We start from the raw sequence: 26,590 nt of genomic DNA on the forward strand, positions 1-26,590 counted from the left end.
AAGAAATGCTCCATAAAATACACAGCAGTGCATGGAAGCTTCCAACATTCTGTTGCCTTAAATAGAGATTCCTTAAAGAAAATGTCGATATGGATTACATTGTATATCCAAGTTCACGCAACAATTCATCATAACCATATCAAAACATTAGATAACGTACGCTTAGAATTAAATATTGTAGACGGACACAATATCTATAGTACTCTTGCTAGATAAAAAAAACACAACAATAATAACTTAAAATTATTATCTCCAAGAGCAGGGCCATGTCAAGCGAAAATTATAATCATAATGACACCTTTTAGAAGCACTTCAGGGGGAAGTGAACACTTGAAAATAATCTAGTGTGCTAATAATAAGGATTAAAAAAGAAAGACCTCCCTATTAGTATGACAACTAAACTGCAAGGCACAGCCGCCTTTGAGCGACATACAAGCAGCCAGAGAGCTCAGCTGCAAGGATGCAGCCTTTTTCTGCCACAAGGAAAGACAGTTTGATAATTGAGCTATGCAGGAATAGAGATGAAAAGTAGCTGACAAGAACAAGATAATTGAGCTGCATGCCTTGCAGCATGATTGGAGGACAGGGGAATAAAAACATGTATGTTTGGCTGGTAGGCAGCTGCAAATTACATATCCGATCAGGGCATGGGCCCTTTCACCATGTTTTGTGGCCGCGACCGGGCACATGCGTGTGCGCCAGCTCAGTATGCGGTGAGGATTTTAAGAGAGAACAACGTCTTTACTTTAGGAGAACCGGGCCCAATCGCGGAGGTGTTGCGGAGTGGTTGAAATTCATCTTTGGGCGCACTGTTCATTCACCAAAAGGCAGCATCTCTTTTACACAAATTGGTACCTTCACACAGTCCTCTGTCCTAAGCGTGCTCTCCTAATTTTGTCAACGATTGCTTTTGAAGAACGAGTGCCACCACTCTGGATACCGAATGTCGTTCATCGACCTCCCAGTCGGAAGCGGCAAGCCTTTTATCGCCGACTTGTGCCTGCCGAATAGTGCAAATGCAAGCCAACAGGGCTCAGAGCCACACGTTACCGTCCAACCAAAAAGCAATTGCTTCATTTGTGAACACAAGCAACAGATTATTGCAAGCAAGGAAACGCTATTAAACGTTTATTGGGTTTCACAATTGAGCAGCGCTACCTTCATGGTTAAACATGTAACTTATAGGAGATTTACATCATGAGGCCTCCTTTGCCAGTACCAAAATATACTAATAGGGGTTTTTCCCGTTTTTTTTTCTAGCAACAAAACCGACACCTTTTTCAAGGAATCATGTTTACATTAACCAATCAGTTTCAAGGACAATGCATAAATTATCAGAGCATTGTTTTTCGTTTGCATTTTACTGCAAGTATTGTGGTTAATGTAAACATGATTCCTTGCAAAAGGTGTCAGTTTTGTTGCCAGAAAAAAGGGGAAAACCCCTATTAGTATTATTATAGATTATTACTACTGTTCTCTGTGGTTTAGATGTATTTTCGTACTGGCAACTGAAACCACTGCTACATATATAGTACGCCGTTTAATAAGCACGTATACATATACCCTCTCCAAATGATACAAAAATTACACTTAAAAAGCCCTGCTTGGCCCTGACAGACTGCTTTTGTACATTAAATATAACAAGCCACGTTTTTATTGATGGTGACAAAATGACGATGGCAAGTCACGACAATTTGAAGCATAATAAAGAATTAAAGCTTTCGTGACTGCATCAATTACTCATTGTATTTTTCGGTAAAGTCATGTACGTAGAAATACCACAAAATTATATTGAAACAAATCAATCACGACGTTTCGACCGCAACACAAGCGATCTTCATCAGGTGTAAAAAAAAACAAATAGCAAGGGAGCATATAGGGTGACAAGAATTCAACAAACCTAAGAAAAAATGTACGTGATGCAAAACCAGTCGGCCAACGACACAGTTAAGACACTTGCCTGGCGGACCACGAATTTTGTGGTATTTCTACATACGTGACATTATAGTTCACTCTGTCTAAGCTGGTATGTTCAACCCAGAGGATGAACACGAAATTTAGCACTCTTCTGAAATTCGTGGTCCGCCAGGCAAGTGTCCAACTGTGTCGTTGGCCTGACTGGTTTTACATCACGTAAATTTTTTCCTAGGTTTGTTGAATTCTCGTCTCTCATCTCCTTGTTGTATTTACCTCCGTGCAGTTTAACGCTCTCTATGTGTTGCGTTGATGTCGCCCTATATGCTCCCTCGCTATTTGTTTTTTACACCCGATGAATACCGCTTGTGTTGCGGTCGAAACGTCGTGATTGATTTGTTTTAATATAATTTTGTGGTATTTCTACATACATGACTATACCGAAAAAACCAAATGAGTAATTTGAAGTATGCCAAATTTATCTCCCCACACGACGTGAAAGAGTTTTGCAAATTGACGCAAGCGATGGCAGAACATTGCGAGGTTTATTTCTGGACTAACCGTTCACTCTGATGCGCAAATAACTAAATTTGGAGAATGAAAAGTTTTAGGCGAGTGTTACTCCCGTTTTGAAGTTACTTATATAACAAGACAGGAAGGAAGACTCTAAAAACAAATCCAAATCTGTCTTCTAAAGCGATAACAGTCTCCAGAGCCATTTTCACAAAGAATCATCAGTAACAACCTCATTACTCCTTTATCATTAAGCATTTATTCTGCCACGCATTGCGCATGGGAGGTAAATCGCATCAGTGGCAAACACTAACTTTATAGAAAATTAAATTACATTACAGTAAAATTCCATAACGTTGTTGTTTGATATTGTATAATTTACATCACACCTTCAGGGTGTTACCATCATCTAAATATAGAAATCTAATTTGCTTATTATCAAATACAATTTGTAATTCCCCCCCTCAGAAATCATTGTTATTACATGCATTCATGTGCATGTTTTGGTGCTTTATTGAAAATACGAAAAGCAATATTCCGAGATTAAAATATTTATCCAGAAAAAGAGGGCATTTAAATTCGCTTGCTGTGGGTGCGAACGTGTAATCATAACAGATTGCAGCCTTTTTTTTTAAAAGAGCTACGTTGTTTTGTGCATTCATCATTCATGGAATGTCAGTCGATGACAAGATGTTTTCTGTCTCCGGCTCTTGCTAGTATATATATCTGACTTTGTTTTCTCAGTCCCAACCTGTAATCTATTCCAGACCAAAGGTTATGTATTTCTTGTTCCAGACGAAATGTTCTTAATGCACGCAGGTCTCCCAAATGTCTCCAGTGATGTGATCACGGTGAAAAAATGAAAATATTTTCTACGCTTCACTGAGGAATGTATCTTGGCATACTGCAGTTAATTTAAACGTCCACGACGCACCCATTGCATAAACAAATAATTTGCAGGTCTTTATCCATCCACTGCTGGATGACGGATCGCATTCACTATAACTCATGGCAGTTTTTTTTACCATACTGACATTAGCCATGGCCGGGAATTAAACTGAGGTTGCTGGGCTCTGAGTGCATTTGCGCTAACTGCTGTGTCATCCAGTCATCATGTTCCTCATGATTCTGTAGAAGTAGTTATTAAATAATGAAAAGTCAACAATTAGGAGTTCTAAATAAAATTTTAGTCAGAAATAATTGGATACCAGCTTAAAATGCTGTCCTCGTAATTATAGCTTTTCCAAATGAATTAATCCAACAAATGCACAAGCTGAAAATCTGTAATTGGGAAAAACTAAAAAAACTCTTCCTTAGGACAAGATGTTCTTTTGGCCTACGAGCACCCAAGAATATATTAAACATTCCCACGTTAACGTTTAGAATGCAGAGTGCATCACCGTTTTGTTCCTCTAAACGTACCATTGGCTTGAAGCTTGTATATCTGGAAATAGTTGGGAGAAGAATTATATATTTTTGTAAACTTTTATCATATACTTCACATTTGTTTGATGTGGTTTATTTTCGTTTGTCGTTATACATTTTAAAATTGCTTTCTCTGAATATTTTATGCTACACGCTTGAAGGTTAATTTCCATTCAAAAACCCCACATGAACAAGCATAAAGTCTACAGCAAATAAATTATGGTTCAACATAATTTACATTGTTACATTTTTTTTTATTGCATAATTAAAGTGTAATGGCAACATTTTTCTTTTCTTAAACAGACAACGTTATATGATTGAAGAGTTAATTGCTGACGGAGGGACAGACCAGCCAGATAGGCGGCGATTGAATGAAAAAAAAACTATCACCAAGCAGCGAGTTAAAGCATTAAAAGCAGCGTTTCAATTGCCCAATTACAGCACCCATAACGACAAATGGCGACTACACATATACTCGTGTTGAGGTACGACAGGCATCTGAGTCACAGCGTAAAGCTAACGGGGATAGGCGCAGCCCAGCAATGTCTTGCTCAAGCAACTGTTGGCCGAACGGAGCGCTATAGACAGCCCCCTCAAGAGCCCTGTTGACCACCTCCTTCACGCTGGTCAGACGCCGTGAATGAGACCGAAGCGTCCGCACTTTTACCACGTCACACGGGACCTGCTCGTCGACTGACCGTGGTGTAATCGTTTACGCGGCTGGGTGGCCAGGCATATGGGCGGGGGGGGTTAAGAAACATTGCCAGTATTTCAACTACCGTGCTGGGAGAACAAATCGAAGCAAGGACTTGAGGACTGCAAGTCTAGTGCGCTCACAGTATTAACAGTTTTGCTTATTTTACCAGGTAAGGCCCACTGAGCTATACAGCTCTTTGACAGAAGCGACCTGGCCACAAATCATAGCCCAATGAAGTGGCTTGTCACGTGGAACGTTACAGCAGCCAAATTACTCTAAAATGCATGTGATTCTAAATGCAGAGGGAAAAACCCGGAGGACCCGGAGAAAAATCCACTCGGCCACAGGGACAACATACAAACTTTAGATATACAGCAGGTGTCAGGGTTGGGATCGAACCCACGACCTCCTGTATGCCAGGCGAGGTAGTTAGCATCTCCTAGCCACCGTGGCGGCCACTTGGAAGCATCCCTAAATCACAGTGCAGAAGTTTTTTTTTAAATGGAAACAATAATCTCACTGGGTCAGGATGCAAAAGGGAAATGTGCTGCGACTCACTGCCTCCGCTGGTAAATATTACAAAGACTATTTGCTTTAAAACATGCAGAGACGCTAGCAAGGGGCACGTCTCGTGTGCTCAATGATTACCCAATTGAACATGCAGGCTTTTTTACCTTCTGGAGAAGCAACTGTCGCAAAGCCTCTTAAAAATCAAACAACCCTGGGGGAATGGGAGATCGCACGAAATGGACAACCAAGCTGTGTGGAACTGCCGTAGTTGTAATTGCATTAAGCCCTCTCTGTGATTGAAAGGCAGCCAACGCCAGTTTGGCATTGCGGACTTTAATTCGGCAAAGCTAGAGGAGGATGTAATTATCATCGCGGAGGCGTTGCAGGAAATTGGATACCCCAATACCCGAGCAGTTAAAGTTGTGGAGGGACAAGCTAAACGTCACCGTCTTAAGCAAGCCTTGCATTCTTAATCGGCATTATTTTACAAAAGCAGCTGCTTCTTTATGTCTGAACGACTGGATATCCACAAGCTCAATAGCATACCATTACAGCACTTGGCCAAATGTGAGATACATGTTTTCCGACGTCAAGCTTTCTCCTACAGATGGTAGGATGGTTCCTCCTTTGAAACATAGCATATGTAGCATATGCGCAGGATCCAATAGGCAATACGTTTAAGTTTTTCAGTTTATTTATTTTGGTATAGCCCTGTGAGCCATTCGGCTCTTGAAACGGGTGCAACCGCAAACAAACAAAAACACAAACAAGAAAAACATCTTCAAGTGACTATGTGACTGTGCAAACAGAAAATCATAAATATCTGAACACATACAATCTGCACTATTTTACTTGTTGCTGCAGACAAGCAAATCAACTGCACTGAAGTGGCCGCTCGATTCAATATGGGGCCTTTAAAGCCTGTTGGCAATCACACGTGTCCCATGAGACCAACTCCTCTGCGTTTCGTTTCATCTTTTCAAATGGCAGAATGAATTCCCTTGTAGCTCGCCGCATTCTTGAGCCGATTTAAATCTGCTTTGAACAATGCCCTCAATTGCTTTGTTCTTGAGCACATATCAACGCTTGTGACTTGACAGCAACAGCCTCAACTCGTGTTAAAATTGACTTGTTCCAATTTTTTGCAGACTTCGCACCATTCCAATAAAAAAAAATATCCCAAAATTAAAATCGTATCATATGAAGATTTTTTTTTGTCACTTACTTTACAACTCGGTCCTTGACAACTTTCTTTAAAAAAAAAAAAACTCCTATCATCTGTCATATCTCAAAGTAGAATCAATCCTATGACTCTCCATACCCCAAAAGTTGGAAGCAGCATCATTGGATGAATCAATCGACTGATCAAACGCTATCCACTTTGCAGCTGACGTTCGATCGCTGCACGAGAGGTCGTTTGAGTTTGTTGTAGCTGCCCCTGCAAACTAGCCACAAACCACGCACTGGCTTATCAGTGTCTACCCCAAACCCAAAGCCTGTAGAAGATGGGCATGTAAGGTAATCCGCAAACTGATACAACTTCAGACCAAGATGTTTCTCAAACGATTATGAACCTCTTGTTTGTGAAGTTCTATCAAGGGCAGTCCCCCCCCCACCCCCAACGTTTAATTGGGGTTACGCAAATAAAGAACGCTATACAACAAGTGCAGTCACACATTCTATGCAGCCACCATAATAATAATAATTTCAACCTGTAATGCACCGCACAACATTGGATGACTCAAAAGGCACGAGCATGAACCGGAAGTGGGAAAGGCAGCCAGGTTTGCGAGCCGTGCCAAATTTTCTCCCACACCTCCCCCGCGCACCCCCCAAGCTCTGCAGTCCTCTATATATATACACGAATACATCATTGTCAAATTCCTAAGTGTTTTACATGGTCAATCCACTGCCGGATGGAGGATCATGCCCTGAAGCCTCCAGCATGTCTCAGGATCCTGCACAGGAACCGATTTCGTTGCTACCGTTCCCTCGGTGGACTCGCTCTCGGATCCAATTTCACTCCTTGGCTGCGACGCCGTCATTAACTTTTACCATCTGCCACCATTCCCTGCCAGTGATGCATCCTGCCCAAGCCCACTTAATTTTCTCAAACAGTTTTAATTATGTCATGAGCGTGTCTATGTTATATAACACACATGCGTTTATCTTTATGTCTCTCAATACGATTCCAAAACGTGCATTTCTCCATGCTTGTGCGTACTTTTTTTATATTGTTATTTTTTCGTGAATGACCCACATTGCATTCATGTTCCTTTCCATTATCGAGTTCAGCTATCCAAAAGCACTCCAACTTGCTCTTATCCACGACTAAAATTTTAAGTAAACTAAACAAGAGCCTGGCACTACGGATTGCAATGCATGCAAATGTATTCTGAAAGTCACCTACCGTGATGATCCCCAAAATATGAAGTAACACCTGTTTTAGGGATTACAAGATACGCCGGGAAATGAACACATCTCAAACGTGTGCACGATGTCTATTACAAAGTTGTACAATTCTGGTCGCGCACACACACACACAAACACACCAGTTTAAACACTCTGAACTCTTGCTTTATGACACAGGACAAACAAGCGAGTGATATCATCTGAAGAACATAGCATTATTTACATTACGTTTACATTTGCTTTTACGGTAAAATAGAGGGTGACATATCATTAAGTGTTCATATATTTTTTTTGCTCCATTAACATAAGCAAACGCAAATTGATTCAGGCACGTACAGAACTTTTGCCAAAAATGTATAGACCAAAGTGGGGGAAACCCAGAGTTCAGACTGTGTTAGTGACTTAGAAAGCAAGAATCGTACATGTTGATCCCTGACATGGGATAATGTTAGATGTCACTAAGGTGAAGCCCACCAAAGCATGTCAAATAAAAGCATTTTTCATTGTATTGTTGGCAAAACCAACAACACATTGAATCAGTGCTGTCAGTGTAATCACACCATTTATCGGGCACTTAAATGGCCCGGCAACTCAAAACTCCTGACATCTCATCTCAACTATACCAATGCCCGTGCGGTGACTAACTCGGAGACGATAAGACTTGGAGGCACTTGTTTATTACCGAGCACCATCGGGATTAACAAACTTAATATTTAGTCCGTCTATTATGAGTGACGCTGCTCAGCCAGGACAGTTGGTAGGCTGCCTGACTAGCGGCGCCCCGAGATGGTAGAGACGGAGACGACGACGAGAAGAATGGTGAAGACGACGAGAAGAATTGCGACGATGGACTTCAACAGCACGACGGGGATCCCACTCCAACAACAAGCCCTGAGGTCCCCCACAGGGGCCCCTCTTATACCGTCAGCGTGGCATCGCTCCACGCCGGCCACGCCACCTTTCTGGAACCTACCAGCGGGTTCCTGGTGGGCCCCTTCTGTGACCTTTCCCCAAGATCCTCCTCTCGTGTATATCCTGGCCTGCTGACGTCAGGACTGCCACACGCCGCAGATCCCCTTTTCTGCCAGCAGCCAGCACTATGCCACTACACCCGTATGAAGGTTTTAGCCAAAGGGGACCTGCCGACGGCAGGATGTGCGGCAAACGGTGTATGTGGCACTGGCTTGCAAAAATGGGCTGCCAAGTAGGGTAGGATGCTGCCAATGGTTTTCCGAATTAAGTAATGAGTGACAAAAATAAATCCAATCCGTGGAATTTGAAACGTGATGCAAAAGGAAAACATACCTCTTGGCCAGCTGGTAACTCCATCTTTAGTAGCTTGTGGGCACACTCTTCAAAATCCAAGCTGTAAAGATATAAAGGCAACAGCTAAAGAAGCATATTAAAACTTGAATTAGCACTATTGTGTGCACATTCATTGTTCACTTACTCCTTAGCGATATACGTTTTATGTAACCCTGAAAGTCAAGGACATTCAAATGCAAAAATGCAAGAGATATACCCAAACTATGCAGGGAATTAGATTTTTGAGACCATAGTCACTTGCAGATTAGAAAGACAAAATAATTACACACTTTATTAAAGCTGAATGAGAATTTTGGAAAGGATTTTTTTTTAAACATTCCTTAGCTTTTTTATTTTCCCAACTTTCAAAACCGCTTTATCTCACTTTAATGCGTAATACAGTGGCCTATTTTCCACAAAGCATATTTCAGGCATTATTAAACCTCTGGAGTTACATTTTCTCTCAGTAAGTGCTGAAAAGTGGTCACACCGGGACCACCAGCGGGTTTCTCTCCATGAAAAAATCATCAAAGCAGGCGGGCACAAACAAGGGCAAAGATCTCCCGTATAGCCTTAATAGTGCTGTACGCGAGCACCTACGAAAGCCGACACCACCCACGAGGGGGTTGGGTTGTTTACACACCACACCAGGTACTCAATTGAGGCTGAGTCGACCTAGGGGAGGCCCAGGACCAGCTTAGGTAATCGTCAATGGTGCTGGCCGTGAGCGGGAATCGAACTCAGGTCGCCGGGTTCGTAGCACAGCGCGCTAACCGTTGCGCTACCACTCCCCACAAAGCAGGCAGTCACACACTCTCACAACAACATTGGGCCTAAACTACCATTCACTAGGGCAAAGCCAACATCAAACTCTGCACCATATTCACCCTGTATATTTGCATTTTTTTAAAAATTCAAAATGTAACCGTTCACAAAGAGATATAATTTGGCACAATGCTGCTGGTAATTTCAAAAGAAAACTATAAATGCGCTACAACTTTAAATTGAACACTACTCAGAGAATTCTAATTTGTACTAAAAATTAAGAGCATTATATTAAATCGTTTAAATAACAGCATGTAGCAGATTGGTTAAAATGGTAAAAAAATATTGTGATGCAGATGAATTGGCTCACAATTAATACGATTTTACATTCAACCGGAATGTTAAAATGCATAAAACTGTAAAATAATTTCTAAACGTAAGTTAACTATGGAAACACCACACAATTTTCAAATGAGCAGAAATGTACAGAGGGGAGATTTATGAAGCTCTCTTCATTGAACTGTACAAAAATATTCCTTTGTATTTTTTTACTTATAAACTTAAATGGGACTCATATACTTGCCAAACGAATGTCATAATGGCACAAAACGGTGGCTTTCTGACAAGTATGAACGATGACAAATGACAATATATATCCCCTTCTTTGGTTCTTTCGGTAAAGTCACGTAGAATGAGAATAAAATAATACATTGATAAAATAAAATAACACAATAATAATTGTGTTACAATAATATTGTGTTATTTTATTTTACAATAATATTGTGTTATTTTATTTTATCAATTTATTATTTTATTCTCATTCTACGTGACTTTACCGAAAGAACCAAAGAAGATGAATCATTGCAGTCACGAAAGCTTTAAATCGAAATATATATCCCATTGCCTTGTTACGTAACAAAATGTTTCACGCACGTATAGACATAACGGGCAATACCAGAATCAAAGTGTTCTTCCCGCGAAGCTCCCCGTCTTTCAATGCGTTTCACGAAAGTACTCGACACTTGCAAACTTTGCTTGTAGTTTACTGGGCACATCTGAAACAAAGCCAATCTGTGGCTCATGTGCAAAAATAAATGGACCGTTTTGCATGAAAATTGCTGATTTTATTGGGCTGCTTTGCTACTGAGTGAAAAAAAAATCCCTGCCAAATTTTTTTTTTTATTAAAATTATCGGTTGGCTGCTCTTCAAACACCCATAAGGGTTCTATGCGTATCACAAACACCTAGCGTTGCATGAAGAGCATCGACCTGACCTTGAAATATGCAGTTCAGACTATTTGCCAGGTTTGTTCTGGGAAGGACGAAATGGCAGAGCACAAAATGTAAGTGCTGCACAATTAATCGTGGATCCCAGTGAGGGAATTAAAGTACAAATTTTCCCATGAGCAATTGCAGTCTTCCATTAGGTCTAATGCACATTTCCCTACAATTTAAATGACTGTAGCTCTACACAGTCCCGTTTAATAAAGCTGATTTTGTAACGTAAAAACAATCTTAGATTCAGCACTAATTGGACGATACTTATTATATGAGGCGAAACTGTATACGAAAACACTATGTATGCCTCATTCAGACATCTTAACACATCTTCCACACAAACATCAGTGTATACTTTTGATTTAAAACTTTCGTAAATGCAATAATTCATATTCTATGGTTCTTTCGGCAAAGTCACGTAGATGAAAAAAATATAACAATAAAATAAAAATGAAAATAAAGTGAATAAAAAAGAATAAAAATAGCACGACGTTTCGATAGCAACACCATAGAATATCAGTGTATACCTTATTTGTGAAAAAACATTAGAAATGTTATACGAGTAAAACATCAAACAGGGTTTATCGAACACCAACACACTGCGTGTGTTGAACATTAACGAGTTAGATAGAAAGATGGGGAATAGAATGTTCCCTTCGTTATTCGCGAGGGATACATTCTGGAGATGCTTGAGAATAGTACATTTTGCTGATAACGATATTGACTTATGAAAACCTTTTTAATGAAATACATAAAAAAAGTAAATAAGCTATAAGATACGTGAAAAGTATCATAATAATAATATCTCTCACCACTACATCTCATCACTTTCTCACATCAAATTATCCCTCATCACTTTCTTTCTCTCTCTCGATGCAGTCGTGTAGAGTTCCAGATGCAATTCGTGGAAAGCCAAAGTCGCAGGTAGCAAGTTCGTGAATAACGAGGGGCAAATACAATACATGGGTTGACCTTTACAAATAAGAATCTTTTTTTTAAATAAAGCCTTAAAAATTGCTGTAGTAAATTTTTGGGAAATCTGATTTGCTGTTCAATGGCTTGTGAATGCCACAAATATAAGAGTTCCCTCAAGGCCAGAATAATGTCAAAATAAACGTCTCCATTCTTTTCACTGGTCCCACTGTAATGTCCAACGATGCTAAAGGTTAAGGTTTCAAGTCTATTGTGTTACAAAATACAGAAAGGTTCAGAGCACCTCCCCAAGCACCAAACATTTGCAATCATTACAAAACCAAAATCTACTCCAGCAGGAAATTTACAAAAACACAAGTAGCCTTCACGTATCAAGGAAAAGTTACTTTTTTTCGCAAATTGTGTACATACAATGATCAATGAAGTACAAATCACAGTAGCTTTTGACCTTTACATGTATAGGTTTTACTTTCATGCTTAGGTTTTTGCAATGATTTTACAAACTGCTAGAATTATGCGGACCATGTTAAACCGTCAAAATGTAAACGTAATTGGATGAGGGGCATGCAATGAGCTGGATAATATTGGTCTGGAAAGCCTATATGCCGTCGGACTAAAACGCATTTTACTTTAAAGTGGAGAAGCGGGGATTGTATACTCCAACATAATTTCAAAGATACATTGGTAAAACGTACACCAGTCATTCCTTGTGCGTTGCTTCCAAATACCTTTAGTTAATTGTAGTTAATGCTTCTTTTCATGAACAGTAACACCTTCATTATATGCATAAACCCCATAATGTGTTGTTGAGCATTCCTAGTAGTACCATGCATAGATCTCCGTTCATTTTGCACAAAAATAAAACATATCTGTGAGTCTGTCACACTAGAGGCTTTCCAGGCCAAAATTATCCAGCAACATTTTGTATTTGTTTAACAAGCCTTACTGTAGTGATGAAATCCAGATGATTAAAATAAGCCAGAGTGTGTTTATTTACACAAACGCTGAGAGAAAAAAAAACACATTTTATTTTTATGTTGGGAAAACGACCATATCATTATATTCTTGGTTCTTTCGGTAAAGTCACGTAGAAGGGAAACAATAAAATAATAAAAATATAAAACAATAAAATTCTCACGACGTTTCGACACTGCAACACAAGCAATCATCATCAGGTGTGAAAACCACAGCAAGAACATTTGAAAAAAGTGGCGTTTTTTTAACGTTAGCACCACGGAGAGCCATTTGGCAGTTATTCAGATGGACGAGTCCATCTATGTTCGGAAAATAGGAGGGAGGAGACGAAAATAATGGATGTGGTCTGAAAGCCACCATAAGCGTGAACAATCAATTAAGATCCGAAATGGCTTCTAAAATCCTTCCAATGATTGCTAAGCCAGAATCCATCTTCTCGGTTGAAATTGTCTCTGTGTTTGTATATGTGGATAGCCTCATGAACGAATCTTTCATGGTAGCCAGATGGCTTGCAAAGAACCTGTCTTGAAGAAGTCAATGTCATGTGAGCCTACCGAATTATAACAGTGATCTGTTACCGTGTTTTAGGTCTGCTTTGTGTTCACGAATGCGGTCCGAGACATGTCGTTCGGTTTCTCCAATGTAACTACTACCACAGAGGCAACTTAGTTTGTAGACGCCAGGGTACTGTATGTCCGGAATCACATCTTTTACAGACGGAACCAGATCACGGATTTTATGTAATGTGTTGAATCGGACCTGGATCTTGTGTTTATTCAAGATTTTGGAGATCTTTTTTGTGATCCCCGCAATGTAGGGTAAAGTGATGGTTTTGAATGGCTCCTCAAGAGGGTCCTTCTTCATGGTTGGAGTGATAGCTTTGTGGATTGTGTAGTCGGAGTAACCATTAGCCTTAAGAGCTTGGTGTACGTGCTTGAGTTCACTGACAATGTGTTCCTGGTCGGATATGCATTGGGCTCTATGGTGTAGAGTCTTGATGAGGGAATTCTTCTGGGATGGATGGTGGTGGGAATCCGGTTTCAGGTAAGCATCCGTATGGGTAGCCTTCCTGTAGACAGAGTGGCTCACTGAACCATCAGGTCTCTTTTATATTAGGACATCCAAAAAAGGTAGCTTGCCATCTTTTTCGACTTCCATGGTAAATCTGATGGCTGGGTGTATGGAATTGATGTGGTCGAGGAATTGGTCTAGAGCAGGCCGGCCATGTGGCCAGATGACAAAAGTGTCATCCACGTACCTCTTCCATAAGGTTGGGCGCAGAGTGGCAATCTGGATGGCGTCAGTCTCAAATTTATCCATGAAAATGTTGGCTAGAACCGGAGATAAGGGGGAGCCCATTGGGGTGCCCTCAGTTTGTTTGTAGAAAGTTCCATTCCAAGTGCTTAGCAATAATTGGAAGGATTTGATAAACCATTTCGGATCTTAATTGATTGTTCACGCTTACGGTGGCTTTCAATATTTTCGTCTTCCCCCTCCTCTTTTCAGAACATAGATGAACTCGTCCATCTGAATAACTGCCTAATCGCTCTCCGTGGTGCCAACGTTAAAAAAAAATGCCACTTTTTTCAAATTTTCTTGCTGTGGTTTTCACACCTGATGATGATTGCTTGTGTTGCAGTCGAAACGTCGTGATAATTTTATTGTTTTATATTTTTATTATTTTATTGTTTCCCTTCTACGTGACTTTACCAAAAGAACCAAGAATATGAATCCCTGCAGTCATGCATGCTTTAAATCAAGATCATATCATTGTTTATTTAACTTCAATCAATTGACAGGATTTGATTTCATTCTAGGAACAAAAATATACATTACATGCATAAAAATAAAAGCACAGGTTCATCAAACCTTATCAGCGTGACACATAACCTTCTGAGACCAAAATATGTTAAAGACTTAATTACAAAGTTAAAGGGAGGGAATGGCACAATAATTTCTGGCCATGCAATTAGTACTTGTATACTTATACAAATTTCGTTACTTCCTTAGCTTTCCTATACTTTGCACTCCTATCAGTCTTCATATTGTTTGTTGGGTATTTGGATGTGATACATTTTCACGTGATAAGCCACTTTGTTGAACTATCATTTATGGCCAGACCACTTCTGAGAAGCGAGCTACATAGCTCCGTGGGCCTTACCTGGTTACATAAAATGTCTAAGTAACTTTCTGACCCGTTCTGACTGGACATCTGTGAAAAATAGCTTCTTAGTACTTTTTCACAGATCGTCGGATTCTTCCAGTCTAAATAAATAATCTTGCTTCTGATAAAAACACTACGCAGCAGAAGGACCCAGTGGCCAACCCGCACAAACCATTGACGGATGAGGCCAAACCAGGATGATGCATTTGAGTGAAAGTTGTAAACAGAATGTAAGAGGACACAGGTCAGCTGCAGAGGCGATGTTGCCACCTTAGTCTGAAAAGAGCATTGACTGTACCAAACGCCACTGCCGAGAGATGGCATTGACCCGACTCTTGATTAATGAGACCTCCAGCGCCACCCTTGGATCTTCAGACTGAGCACGATTAGCACGCGAGTTGTAAGTGGCTGCAATATTTTTTGGCTTAGAGCCGTGTGGTTAACTGTAAATGCTAGTCACGGGCCTGTGTGATTAATCGTTAATCTATGTAAACACAACTTGTGGGTCATACAGGAGGTGAGTCTGCCTAATCTTTACTGCCAGAAAAGAATCCAAAGCTTGTTCATTATACATCACTCACTGTGCAACTGCCAATTTTTAGAATATGTTCGATGTTTGGTGAAAATCCCCATGGGAATATACTCAAGAGAGTTTTTCAGAACCACCACAAGGAAATTTCGAGAGCATCATTATGGGTGACCTCACTAATGCTAATCACGGACCCTTTGTAAGAGCCTACGCCTGCTGCTCGAGCTATCCTGCATCTAGCCTATATAGTATTTGATTGCTGCTGCAATCATTGCAGCAGCAATCAAATCATTGCTTAAGTTAGGTAATTTTTTTTGGAATTCATCACGACTGTGGAAGGATGGTGGAGTGGTGGTGGAGTGGTGGCGCAGTGGATAGCGGCGCACTGCCCTATAAACCGAGTGACCCGAGTGTGACCACCGGCCAGGGACTAACATAATTGGCGAGGTCATATCTGAAATGGTTCTGAGCACCACCTCTCCTCTCTTAACCCGTGCTTACCGGCTTGGTGAAAGTAAGGTTAATCAACCTCGCAAAATCATGGTGAAGCAGTGTCCTTCGACCAGCGGTAGACAGTCAAGGGGCTGCACATTTCTGCATCTATTGTGATGTATGAAGTCACGATGCGCAGCAAAGAGAGGTTCATTTTGGTGACTGCTGACTGAAATCAGCGATCCCACGTCGGAGAATAACCCTGGAAAATGACCCATCTTTCCTTTCCTCACAAAACATGATGCAGTGCTTCTTCGTGCTGTGTAGGTTGGTTTGGCGTGGGAAAATTTAGAGCGTATCCAAATATAGCCATTGTGGCTGGGCTCGAACGAATTTAGTATTCTGAATCATGCACGTGATGTTCTTTTCGTGCAATCATTTGTGATCCAGATTGAGACCGTCAACTCACTATACTGTTTAATCCAAGTGAAAATGTACGACTTTGCCAAACACGCAAAAACTACATAGATGAAAGATGTTCATTACATCTCACACTGATTTGTCTTCTAGATATTGTCCACTTCACAACCCACAATAACCGTTGCATGTAATGCACTGTTATATTAAGTTCAATTTGGAAATGTGCAATTATAATTTTAACAATTGAACTTGTGCCATATTTACAATTAAGGATCCAACCTGGAGGAAAAAAAGGCCTAATGCATTATCACAGGAGTCTAATATTGATTATACCAGACAACTACCATTAAATTTGTGTTGCATGCAAAATGTTTTATATTTGGGTTGGGGCGAAAGATAAAAGAACATTGTATATATGCAATGAAAAAAAATCACAATTTTACTCGCGATTGAGTGTTTAACAACCACAATTAATATAATAATTAACTACCTTGTAGTCGACGCAATAAATGTGCTTGCAAAGCCATTGTGTCATGATCGGGTCTCCCCCCACCCCCACTCCGAACCCCATACACACATCCTCCTCCGTCTTCATTCCCCTATATTTAGTTTAATTACAGATTACTTTTAATACGAATATCAATTGTGACCAAGGCTGAAATAACTTAATGACTGAAAAATGCCCAATGAGTAATGATCTGAATGAACATTACGGCTTCCGATCCTGCCAACTTCACAGTTAGCCGAGCGAACAAGACAGCCCTTCATTTAACCTTCACGACAGCGCTGTGCAAAGCCCAGCTCAACCAATGCGACCGCTGTGGACTACTGTAATGTACGAAACCATTAAAACAAAAACCTCAGAGGAGGAAAACGAGTAAAAAGCTAACGTACATCTTTTTGCGACGGCCGAACAACCAGAGATTATTTCACAGTCCGTAGAGGCAATGGCAAACTGGATTGTTAAAAAACACTCAATTCCTCGTCACCATACAATGCCGCGGCTCCCGATTGCCACGGTTGGCCACGTGCGGTGCGAAAGAGGTTCAACAAACACATACATACATACATACGAGGCCAACATCTGCGTGATCCAAGACTTTAGCTGTAAGGGGGTAAGAATAGAAGTGCCTACGACGCTATAAAATGGTCCACTTGTGCGGTGCTTAATGGTCTTGGCACTGAAGCTGATGACTGCACACAATATCCATTGAGAATTGTAGTCTGAACCTTCTTCAGTCACGTTCAACTCTTCGGAGGACGAGCAGCAACTGGTGATTGCTCGCATGTTGAGTGCACATTAAGCTCTAGGGAGTGTGAATTTTAAAAAAAGCCAATTGATCAGGTGGTAGCAAAATCCTTGATCCATCTGTACTCTTAAGACTGTAACTGGTAAAGCATATTACAAGTTTATCATATCTAGAAATATAACAAAATATAAAAACCATTAATGCGTGGTTCCTGTAAAGCTTTCCACCAGTAGGCATTTATCCTTGTAAGTATTTATTAAAAGAAAAGAATGTGACGTTTCACACCACAAACGGACATGATGTCACACGTAGTGACATCATCGGCAGGGAAGAGGAGGTGCTTGCATGGCATGTGATGTCATAAGATGATGTCGCATGCAATGTCAAAGCAACTTTATGAGTGCTGAATGTTGTCCCTAAATATTGGACGATCTTTTAATCAATGTGGTGGGCTTTCTGTAAGCAAAGCCCCAAAAAGCAACACAATCTTTCTATAAAGTTGCGGTCACATTTGATCATATTTACAATAGTTAAATTGACAGTGCATTTCCGACAGACAAAAAAAGGCCAGAGATAATATAATAACACATTCAACCTCAGTTGGCAAGTGTTAAAAAGAAAGTAACAATTTGCTGCAGGTTAATACAACTTTTGGAGACCTAGAAACACGCATTAACCGTATTTGTGACGTTAATTAAATCCTATATTAAAGTTCAGAGTACAAGATCTGCATAATAAGTGGAATAACAATAATAACTGCTAAAGCCTAGTCTCTTCAAGTACTCACTGGAAGGTTAATGAAAATGAACTTTGGCTTTCAAAGGGCATTCACTGCAGGATACAAAGAAATCTGGTGAGACTTTTAGTAAAAAAAAGAACAAGTTCCAACAAAAGCTCACCTTCAATACTCTTAGCTGCATAATAGGCAATATTTCACCGTTATACAAGGAAGAACACAATTACATAATCAATAGTGTACTTCCGCAGCTATTCACAGTCGAAAAGAATGCCCTCTCAGCTGCCCGATTCATCCTGCACCACTGTATCACTTTAACTCTTCGATGTAATCTCACCGATACGGGCTATAGAAAGCAGTGTGCATGGTCTGTGGGCACTATTCAGCTTTCCCGACACTCCTGGTATTGATTCCTAACTCCCCCCACCCCACCCCCGCATTAGATTAATATCATTCCGTGTGCCTGAAGACATCAAGCCAGCAAGAACAGAGGACACCTCGACTGACTTTGCACAAAGTCAATCTAGGTGTCATTTGTTTTTATGAAAAATAATGTGTGGCCTCGAAGACCAAACAACGTGAAGAAAAACAATTATATCTGCAACTCCATGGCCAAACCTGATTTTCTGTAACAATTCCATCATTCGCGACAAAAATCTACCGAATTCATTTCGGAATATTTATTTCACAACAGAACGCTTTGTCTCTTATTCACAGGCCCATTTAAAAACTGGTCATCGGAAGACATTTAAAACTGCAATTGTCATCAGGCCCCATGGTGTAAAGAGCAGTCTCCAACTCCTCTGGTTTGCAACCTCTTTGATATGATGAAGGGCCTTTGCCCAAAATGTCACCTATTATATTTCCTTTTAAGATCGTATTATTGACGAATGTGTTGAGTTTTATATTGGAATTGCAACGCTTATAAATGAAAGGAGCGGTGATACGAGTGGTTAGCACACAGCTCTGTGAACCAAGCATCCTGGATGTGATTCCTGGCCACGGCTAATATCAGTGGCGAGTGATATCTAAACTGGCCCTAGGCACAATCTTAACCAACCCACAGTAACCAGCGTGAAGAATGGTCAAACAAGCTTCACAACAGACACGGGCCTCGGTAGCCCTTCATCCAGTTGAGGATGTATCATTGTTTTCATTTGTTACATGCATTACAATTACATACTGCACTTCCCAACACCTTTTCCATTTGCAGATCTCCCACGAATATGACGTATATAGTCTCCATGGGCTCTCACCTGAACATGATGAAGATGACATTAAAAAGCAATCAAAGCAGCACAGGGTTAACAAGTACGATCATGTTACAACATCTTATCCAAGTTTCTCTCCACATTTCACACATGATTGCTCTTGAGAGCTGCTCACAGCCAGAACAGCAGGACACACTTTAATAGCCCACCACACATCACGGTGCTCACTACGCCTAATTTCCATCACTGTCTCCTTTTTGCAAAGTGCATGGCGGTGTAATGCGGGTTTCTGCTTAAAATACGGTTTTCAAAAATCCGTCGCTCAAACGCACGGCCACGATGCATAGTGCCAAAAATTGTGTTAAATTCTATGGTAGCAGGTACGACTTAAAACGATACACACCATCGAAACGCTTTTCAGAATAAAAAGTACGTGCTAATGAGACAATGATTTCAAGCTGAGAATGTGTTATGCGTTTTCCAAACCTCCCCCCCCCCAACCAACCCTGTCCATGCATATATGTGATTTTTTCTCGAGTATTCACGCTAAAATGCGAACGTTGCTGGATCCCATGAAAAAGCTAACGGGCAGCAGCAGCAGCAGCAGCCGCATCTGAGTCCTTGCAACAACAAAAAAAAAACAATTGCATTACACCCTGTGAGGAACAGCTGGGTTTCCACATAAAAATTCCGAATGCAAAGCAGTTTTACAGTTTACCCTTTCAGCAGGAAAAACAAACTTTGCATCAGTGGAATCACTTGACTTTCTTTTTTTTATTTCTGGCAAATATACAACCGAAACTATAACGAATTACATAACTTCACGAGGATTTAATGCTTCGTATTTTCGTGCAAGACTTAAGCATTAATACATGGAAGTTAAAAAGGACTGAATAACCGATGTATATAAATAATTTATGAATCTCAGATAAGACGCACAGGAATATATAGTTATTATTATAGTTATTCAAAGTTGAGGGTCGACGGATATATACGCTCATATTCAAGTATCTACAAAAAGTACTGCGGCATGAGGGTCAGTAGACGAAATTTACAGGCGAAAAGTACGTTGTTTTGTTCATAACCCAATCCACATGTCGGCCAACAGCTTGCATGGGATCAATGAAAGATCTTCGATGGCAATTATATAAGAAATTCAAATGCACAAGACTGAATGCTATTTGTAAATCTGCAGATATATTTAAAAGCCAACCTGAGCAATAACTAAAGCAGATTACATCAAACAACACGTTCAAGTTCACACACTCGAACTCTGCCCTGTGCCCCAGAATCAGATATCAGTCACCACTTACGTTAGACCCGGCCGCTAATCAAACCCGGGTCAACGGGTTCATAGCAGTGCACTAACTACCGCGCCACTGCTCCCCCCCATGACGTGTATCCATTTCTATCTTGATATCACGTTCTGTGAGATCTAAGAGCGGTCTTTTTTATCACGGCAAGGACCCTCAAACCACCATCTCAAGTCCTTGGCCGACCCCTCTGAAGCCATGAACCACATCCTCTCTTTCACCTTCCACTCCAGTGGGTTTGACTAAATGAGAAGGAACCACTTGGAGAGCTCAAACGCAGAGATGAGCAAACGTGACTATGTCCCCCGAGAGGTTGCCATGAGAGGTGGAAACACAGGGAATCACCTTCATCTCTTACTTCCAATGTCAAAGAGATATCTAAAGTGCCACGGGGTGGAACAGATTTCAAGAGTAAGGAGTGGAGTGTGCCAAAAGGCTGTAAGATAAGCCAGAGTTATGTGAACACATTCTTTGGGGTACAAGTGTTCAGGAGTAGCGTGATGACGTCATGGGGTAGTGCGATGACGTCATGTCACGGGTATTGTAAAGGGGTACTTAAGGGGGACCCCGTGACGTGAGCGGGGTCGTTGTGGGAGCCCGGGAGTATGGATCGGCTGGATGAGGTCTCGAATAGAGAGCCGAGAGTAGAGTTTGAAAAGGTCTTTGAGAACCGGCTGATAGTGAGTGAGGTTCTTCTCTCCTCGGGCCGGACGGTGTTGGATGAGCCCCCGTCCCGGTCAGAGTGACAGAAGCCATAGAGATAGCCGAGGTTAGGACGAGTCGAGCTCGGGGATCCATGGGAAGGACCAAGTGTAGAGTACACCTACCTCTGGTGTGAGTTTAGAGTGTGATTATTAACAGTGTTTAATACACGGATACAGCCCTGACATGAAGTTCCATCTCCGAGTGGTTCTACATCTTAACACAAAAATAGATGCATGTATGGATTGGAGCAAAACACAGTCGTACCTGCACATGCATACACATGTGGGAAATACTCATTGGCATTGATGAGAAATGAACATGGCAACACACACAATTGGACTCAAGCATGCTATGCCAAGCTTGAACATTTACAGATGCTTGTATACACAAAGGCACACGGCACCAATACAAATGTGTGTGACACACATCAGCTCAGGCAGGGAGTGAACAAAATATATATATTTTTTTCAACAGCATTGTTGGTTATAGCTTCAGGTTGAAAATGTCCAAGGGGAAAAAAAACAGCATTTCCAAAGCCTTTGGTGGTTCTCGAAGCTTTTGTCATGATGCTCTTCACGACAAAAGTAATTCTTTATAGAGGTCTAGTCTTACGGTTGACTTACTGGGTACAACAGTAAATATCTTTTAACAACAAGCTGTCTCGGAGAAACATGGCCAGAGATAGTCAGGGGCCTATCTTCACTGACCTCCTGTGCCAACTGAAGCAATGCCTGCCAAGCCATTGCTGATAAACTGCAAATTACAACAGGCAATTACATGCTGTCACTACTAGCTATGACCGTGGCCTACCCCCCTTTACTGTAACCAGGATGAATTACATCTCCGGAACAGCCCACTAATGCAGCGAGGCAATCGCTATTAATTACACGTGAGGTAATGTACATCCACAATGCACTGACAAAGAGAAACGTACGCAAAATCGTGAGTGGGTTATTTTAAAGCAACTAGAGATACTCAATAGTTTACATCCTGTTGGAGGCTTCTGGGCTGAAGCTGCAACAATAAAAATCTCAGCTGATCAAAGATGTTCATTCCAGGTTTTTAGCGATTTGTGTGTATAGATGTATTTGTTTTCACCATTTTTTTAATGCACAGCGCTCTGTGATCTTTCAATGAAAGGTGCTGTATAAAAGATCAATTATTATTAATTAAAAGACATGTTTGTGATGAGGTTCAGATTTCATTTTTTTATTTTAGTTCTGATTTCGCATATTTTGGGATTTGAATACATTACACTGTTTTTTGCACAAACATTTCTTTGCAACATCAAGTCCCATTGGTGAAGAAATCGTTTGAACGTAAAACGTTCTGTATAATAATAACTCAAGTGACATAGCATATAATCACTAACACACATTACAACTAATTACTAATGTACAACTCATTACTAATCATAACCAATGACTGATTACTAATCGATTATATAATTACAATACCCACCCCTCCGCCTCTAATCACCGCACCTGATGAGTTAAGTGATGACGTCACCCTGCTGCTCTATATAAAACCGGGAGCAAGCGAGGGCTTTACCATTCTGGCGAATTGCCCGATGATGCTGGATGTATTTACCAGCGAAACGTCGTACTCAAACTGTAAATGTGGATTCACTCTTCAACACACCGGTGGGCTAAAGTAGTGAATTATTTGTCTTTTGTCAACGTGACACTTTTTTTGCTGATTGGCCGTGTCGGGTGGTGGAGGGTTACGACACATTTATAAATAAACGCGATCTAACCCAAAAACCTTTATTATGAACTTAAGTGATGTCACATCGTTGAAATTACATCACTTGTTTTGTGGACAAAAGTGCAAGACATGACGCCATGGGGAATACTTTCAAATACATCCAAAATTAATTTAATTCCCGGACCATCTAAAATGTTGCATCTTGACCCAATAATCAAGTGTTTTTTTCTTTGGCTCTTTCGGTAAAGTCACGTAGAATGAGAATAAAATAATAAATTAATAAAATAAAATAACACAATAAAATTCTCACGACGTTTCGGCCACAACACAAGTGGCCTTCTTCAGGTGAAAGGAATGAAGCTCTGTCGTCCCGACAGGTGTGTTCCTTTCACCTGAAGAAGGCCACTTGTGTTGTGGCCGAAACGTCGTGAGAATTTTATTGTGTTATTTTATTTTATTAATTTATTATTTTATTCTCATTCTACGTGACTTTACCGAAAGAACCAAAGAAGATGAATCCTTGCAGTCACGAAAGCTTTAAATCGAAATCAAATGTTTCCCCGATTAAATATAAAAATTGGGAACACATCTCCCCTCCCCCCTTCTCCTGTGTGCACGTGAAATATTTCAAATGTTGAGTTAGGAAGCAGACTTTTCAAACAAGGATTAATCCAGTAAAATTCAAGTGGTGATGAAATCATGATTCTAGAGTACTTGGTTGGCAATAAAATTGGAGGGCTCATTAATCACCCAATGATCAAAGTATCAACATGTGTGTGGATGTCGTTGTTCACGTATAAAGAACGCAAGTGCATCGCACCGCAAAAATAAGCACTCAGAAACATGCGTATCGTATAAAATAAAATGGCAGCGATAAATATTTTCCCGTACGCAATTAAATGTGGACATTTTAACTTTCAATAAATTTTGGTTTGTAAAATCAAGTCAATGGTGTACACACGGATGTATAAACAGCGCGTTACAAGATGCTTCGTGTACCTTTAAAAGAACAGAATGGCAATAATAGCGTCATATTTGTTTGGCGTGCTTTTGGTGTCCTATTGCGTGGGCATGCGACAATTGCTTTTTAAACCTCAGAATATCATCTACAAAAGGCAAAAAAAACAAGCATTGAAATGTCAGACATGTAGGATGGATCAAAGACAATCAAGAGTCCTGTCTTCTTTAACCTTTGAACTGTGATATTGACGTTATGATACTTTCCCCCTGAATGGCAAAACTCAATACTGTGCCAGCTTTACCGTTTAACATGTGAAAATTTTCTTTCTTGGCTTTTAAAATAATCAAAGAAGTATTATGTTGGATCCCTTGACTTCAGCACAAACAACCTCATTTAACGCAGCCACAAACCCCGATTGAGACTTAATGATGTTAATTCTGGCTTTTTTTCACCCTGATTGCAGCCTGGCAACGCCGTTTGAAGACTTAAGATAATCTCGATCACACATAATAAACCTAACTAAAATCATAAAAAGGACCGCTTTTTTTTACCAGAAGCGTTGAGGTTTATGGCGGTATTGATACGAGATCTGACGCCGCAAGAGAAAGGTACAGCGCAGTTATTTCTTGCTCACGCCATTGCTGGCAGAAGGGGATTCACCCCACGAATAATTTTTGGCCTACTCTTCTTCCACGCTGGCCAGACGCCCTCACAAGGGGTGGAAGTACCCCACATGATACCTGCCGACCGGTGGTGTTACCCATTTAGCCTGCTGGGTGGACAGAGGCTGGGGGATTTAAGAAACTTTTCTACTTGTTCAACTGCCTGTGGCCAGGGGGTCAAATCAATTGTACTAACCATGAAAAGAATAACTACAGTATATGTTCCAACCAAAAAATATAGACAACTTGGCTTAGGATTAATAATGAAAGAGGAGTGATAGGTGGTAAGTTGGCTCTGAGGTCAGAGCGCTAAGCCATCACTGCTCAGTTCGTCGATTTGAATCCAGGCAGTCACCCACAATTAAACTGGGTTCTCTAGTGAGTCACAAGTTGAAGGTTTTCACGCCTGGTCATGAATGACTGCATAAAAACAACCCATAATATTACGTGTTTTTTTTAATTACTGAAATGCATAAAAACATTTCAAACAATCTCCTAGTATAGTGCTGGGTTAAGCGCAGTCCCGACTGTGAAATCAATAGAGACAACGTTGAATGAATCCTCACAAGTCAAGTAAAATCATTTCGACCGTGGACCCTTTTCTGACACCTGGAACGCACCCATCCTGTGAGCATTCCAAATGGAATTATGGATCTTATGACATGACACTGATCGCACAATTGCAATAAATCGGGGGTAAACTTGCAAAAGAATGCTTTCAAAAATTCAAAAGGACGGTTTATAAATTGTAAAATTCAGATACTTAAAATGGTAATTAATCGTGCATCATGATTAAAAAAGTGCTAAAAACGACCATTCAGTTTCTGATTGGTAAAAGTGGGATGAGACAACCACAATCTAAAACAAATAAGCATCTTGCACTTGTGCTAAGACTCAAAGGTCAGACCTGGCATCGGAAAGAACAGTGATTAAAGCAGTACAAAAAAACCAGGTCCATTTTCTCACTTTAGTAAATATAACACTGAAGCCAGTTGTTTCATCTTCAGAAATCCCCCGTTTGGTGACAAGTGATTCAACAGAGAATGGAAGTAACTTTTTGTGGCACAGACATTCCTGGTCCCCACGCTCCCAAAGCAATTTGAAGCTACGCTTTGCCTTCCTGCCGCAACAAAACTCCCCATGGAATACCCTCCAGCTGGAAAGAATTAGATTAAAACCTCTCGCAGTGATATATCGCCAACCTGCTTCCCAGCACTGGCTCAGCTTATGACATCCAATAAAAGCAGAGTGTCTTGCAGCAATTTTATATGAAGAGATGCAGTAGCAGAACCTCCCCTTAAAAGGGCTATATGGTGAGTTTATAATGGGACTGCCGTTTTGGAGATTGTTCGAGAAACTCTGTCATTTTGGCTATGTTCATGAAAAAAAAAACATTTTACTTTAATCCTACACTGATAAAATTAAGTAAACCTAAAAAAGGCGACATGAAGCTCCTTTAGACAATTTCCGAATATGTTGATTATCCAAAAAAAGACGTATCCTTTACCTTTATGAGTAATTGTGCTCATGCAAATTGTGGCCACATGATCTACACATTCACGACAATTTTCACAACATTTTAAGGATTGCATTTTATGTTATTCTGTACTAAAAATGCTTTATGCGAATTACGCAGCACATTAGTTTCATGTCAATGTTTAGCACCACGCTACAGCACGCTATTTTAGCCCCCTTAAGTGGCCGACATGCTTTGCATCCACAGTGCTTCACAAGCATTAAAAGCTCATCACGTGCTTTAAAAACACATTCTGC

General features: G+C 40.5%; 1 protein-coding gene across 4 annotated transcripts in view; it reads right to left on the reverse strand.

The window, feature by feature from the left end:
• CWC22 (CWC22 spliceosome associated protein) overlaps positions 1-26,590 on the reverse strand; it is a 96,531-nt gene that overhangs the window by 40,862 nt on the left and 29,079 nt on the right. For 2 of the 4 annotated variants that reach the window (XM_032957253.2, XM_032957254.2), the window contains exon 11: positions 8,777-8,837. In XM_032957253.2, the coding sequence (XP_032813144.2) occupies positions 8,777-8,837 (61 nt within the window). Of the gene's footprint in view, positions 1-8,776; positions 8,838-12,806; positions 17,580-18,923; positions 20,090-26,590 lie in introns of those variants that run through there. The other 2 variants (XM_032957256.2, XM_032957255.2) reach the window with 2 other exon arrangements.

This window comes from Petromyzon marinus, chromosome 19 (genome assembly GCF_048934315.1).
Source record: "Petromyzon marinus isolate PM22_M1 ecotype Great Lakes invasive population chromosome 19, UKy_Petmar_22M1.pri1.0, whole genome shotgun sequence".
Lineage (NCBI taxonomy): Eukaryota > Metazoa > Chordata > Hyperoartia > Petromyzontiformes > Petromyzontidae > Petromyzon > Petromyzon marinus.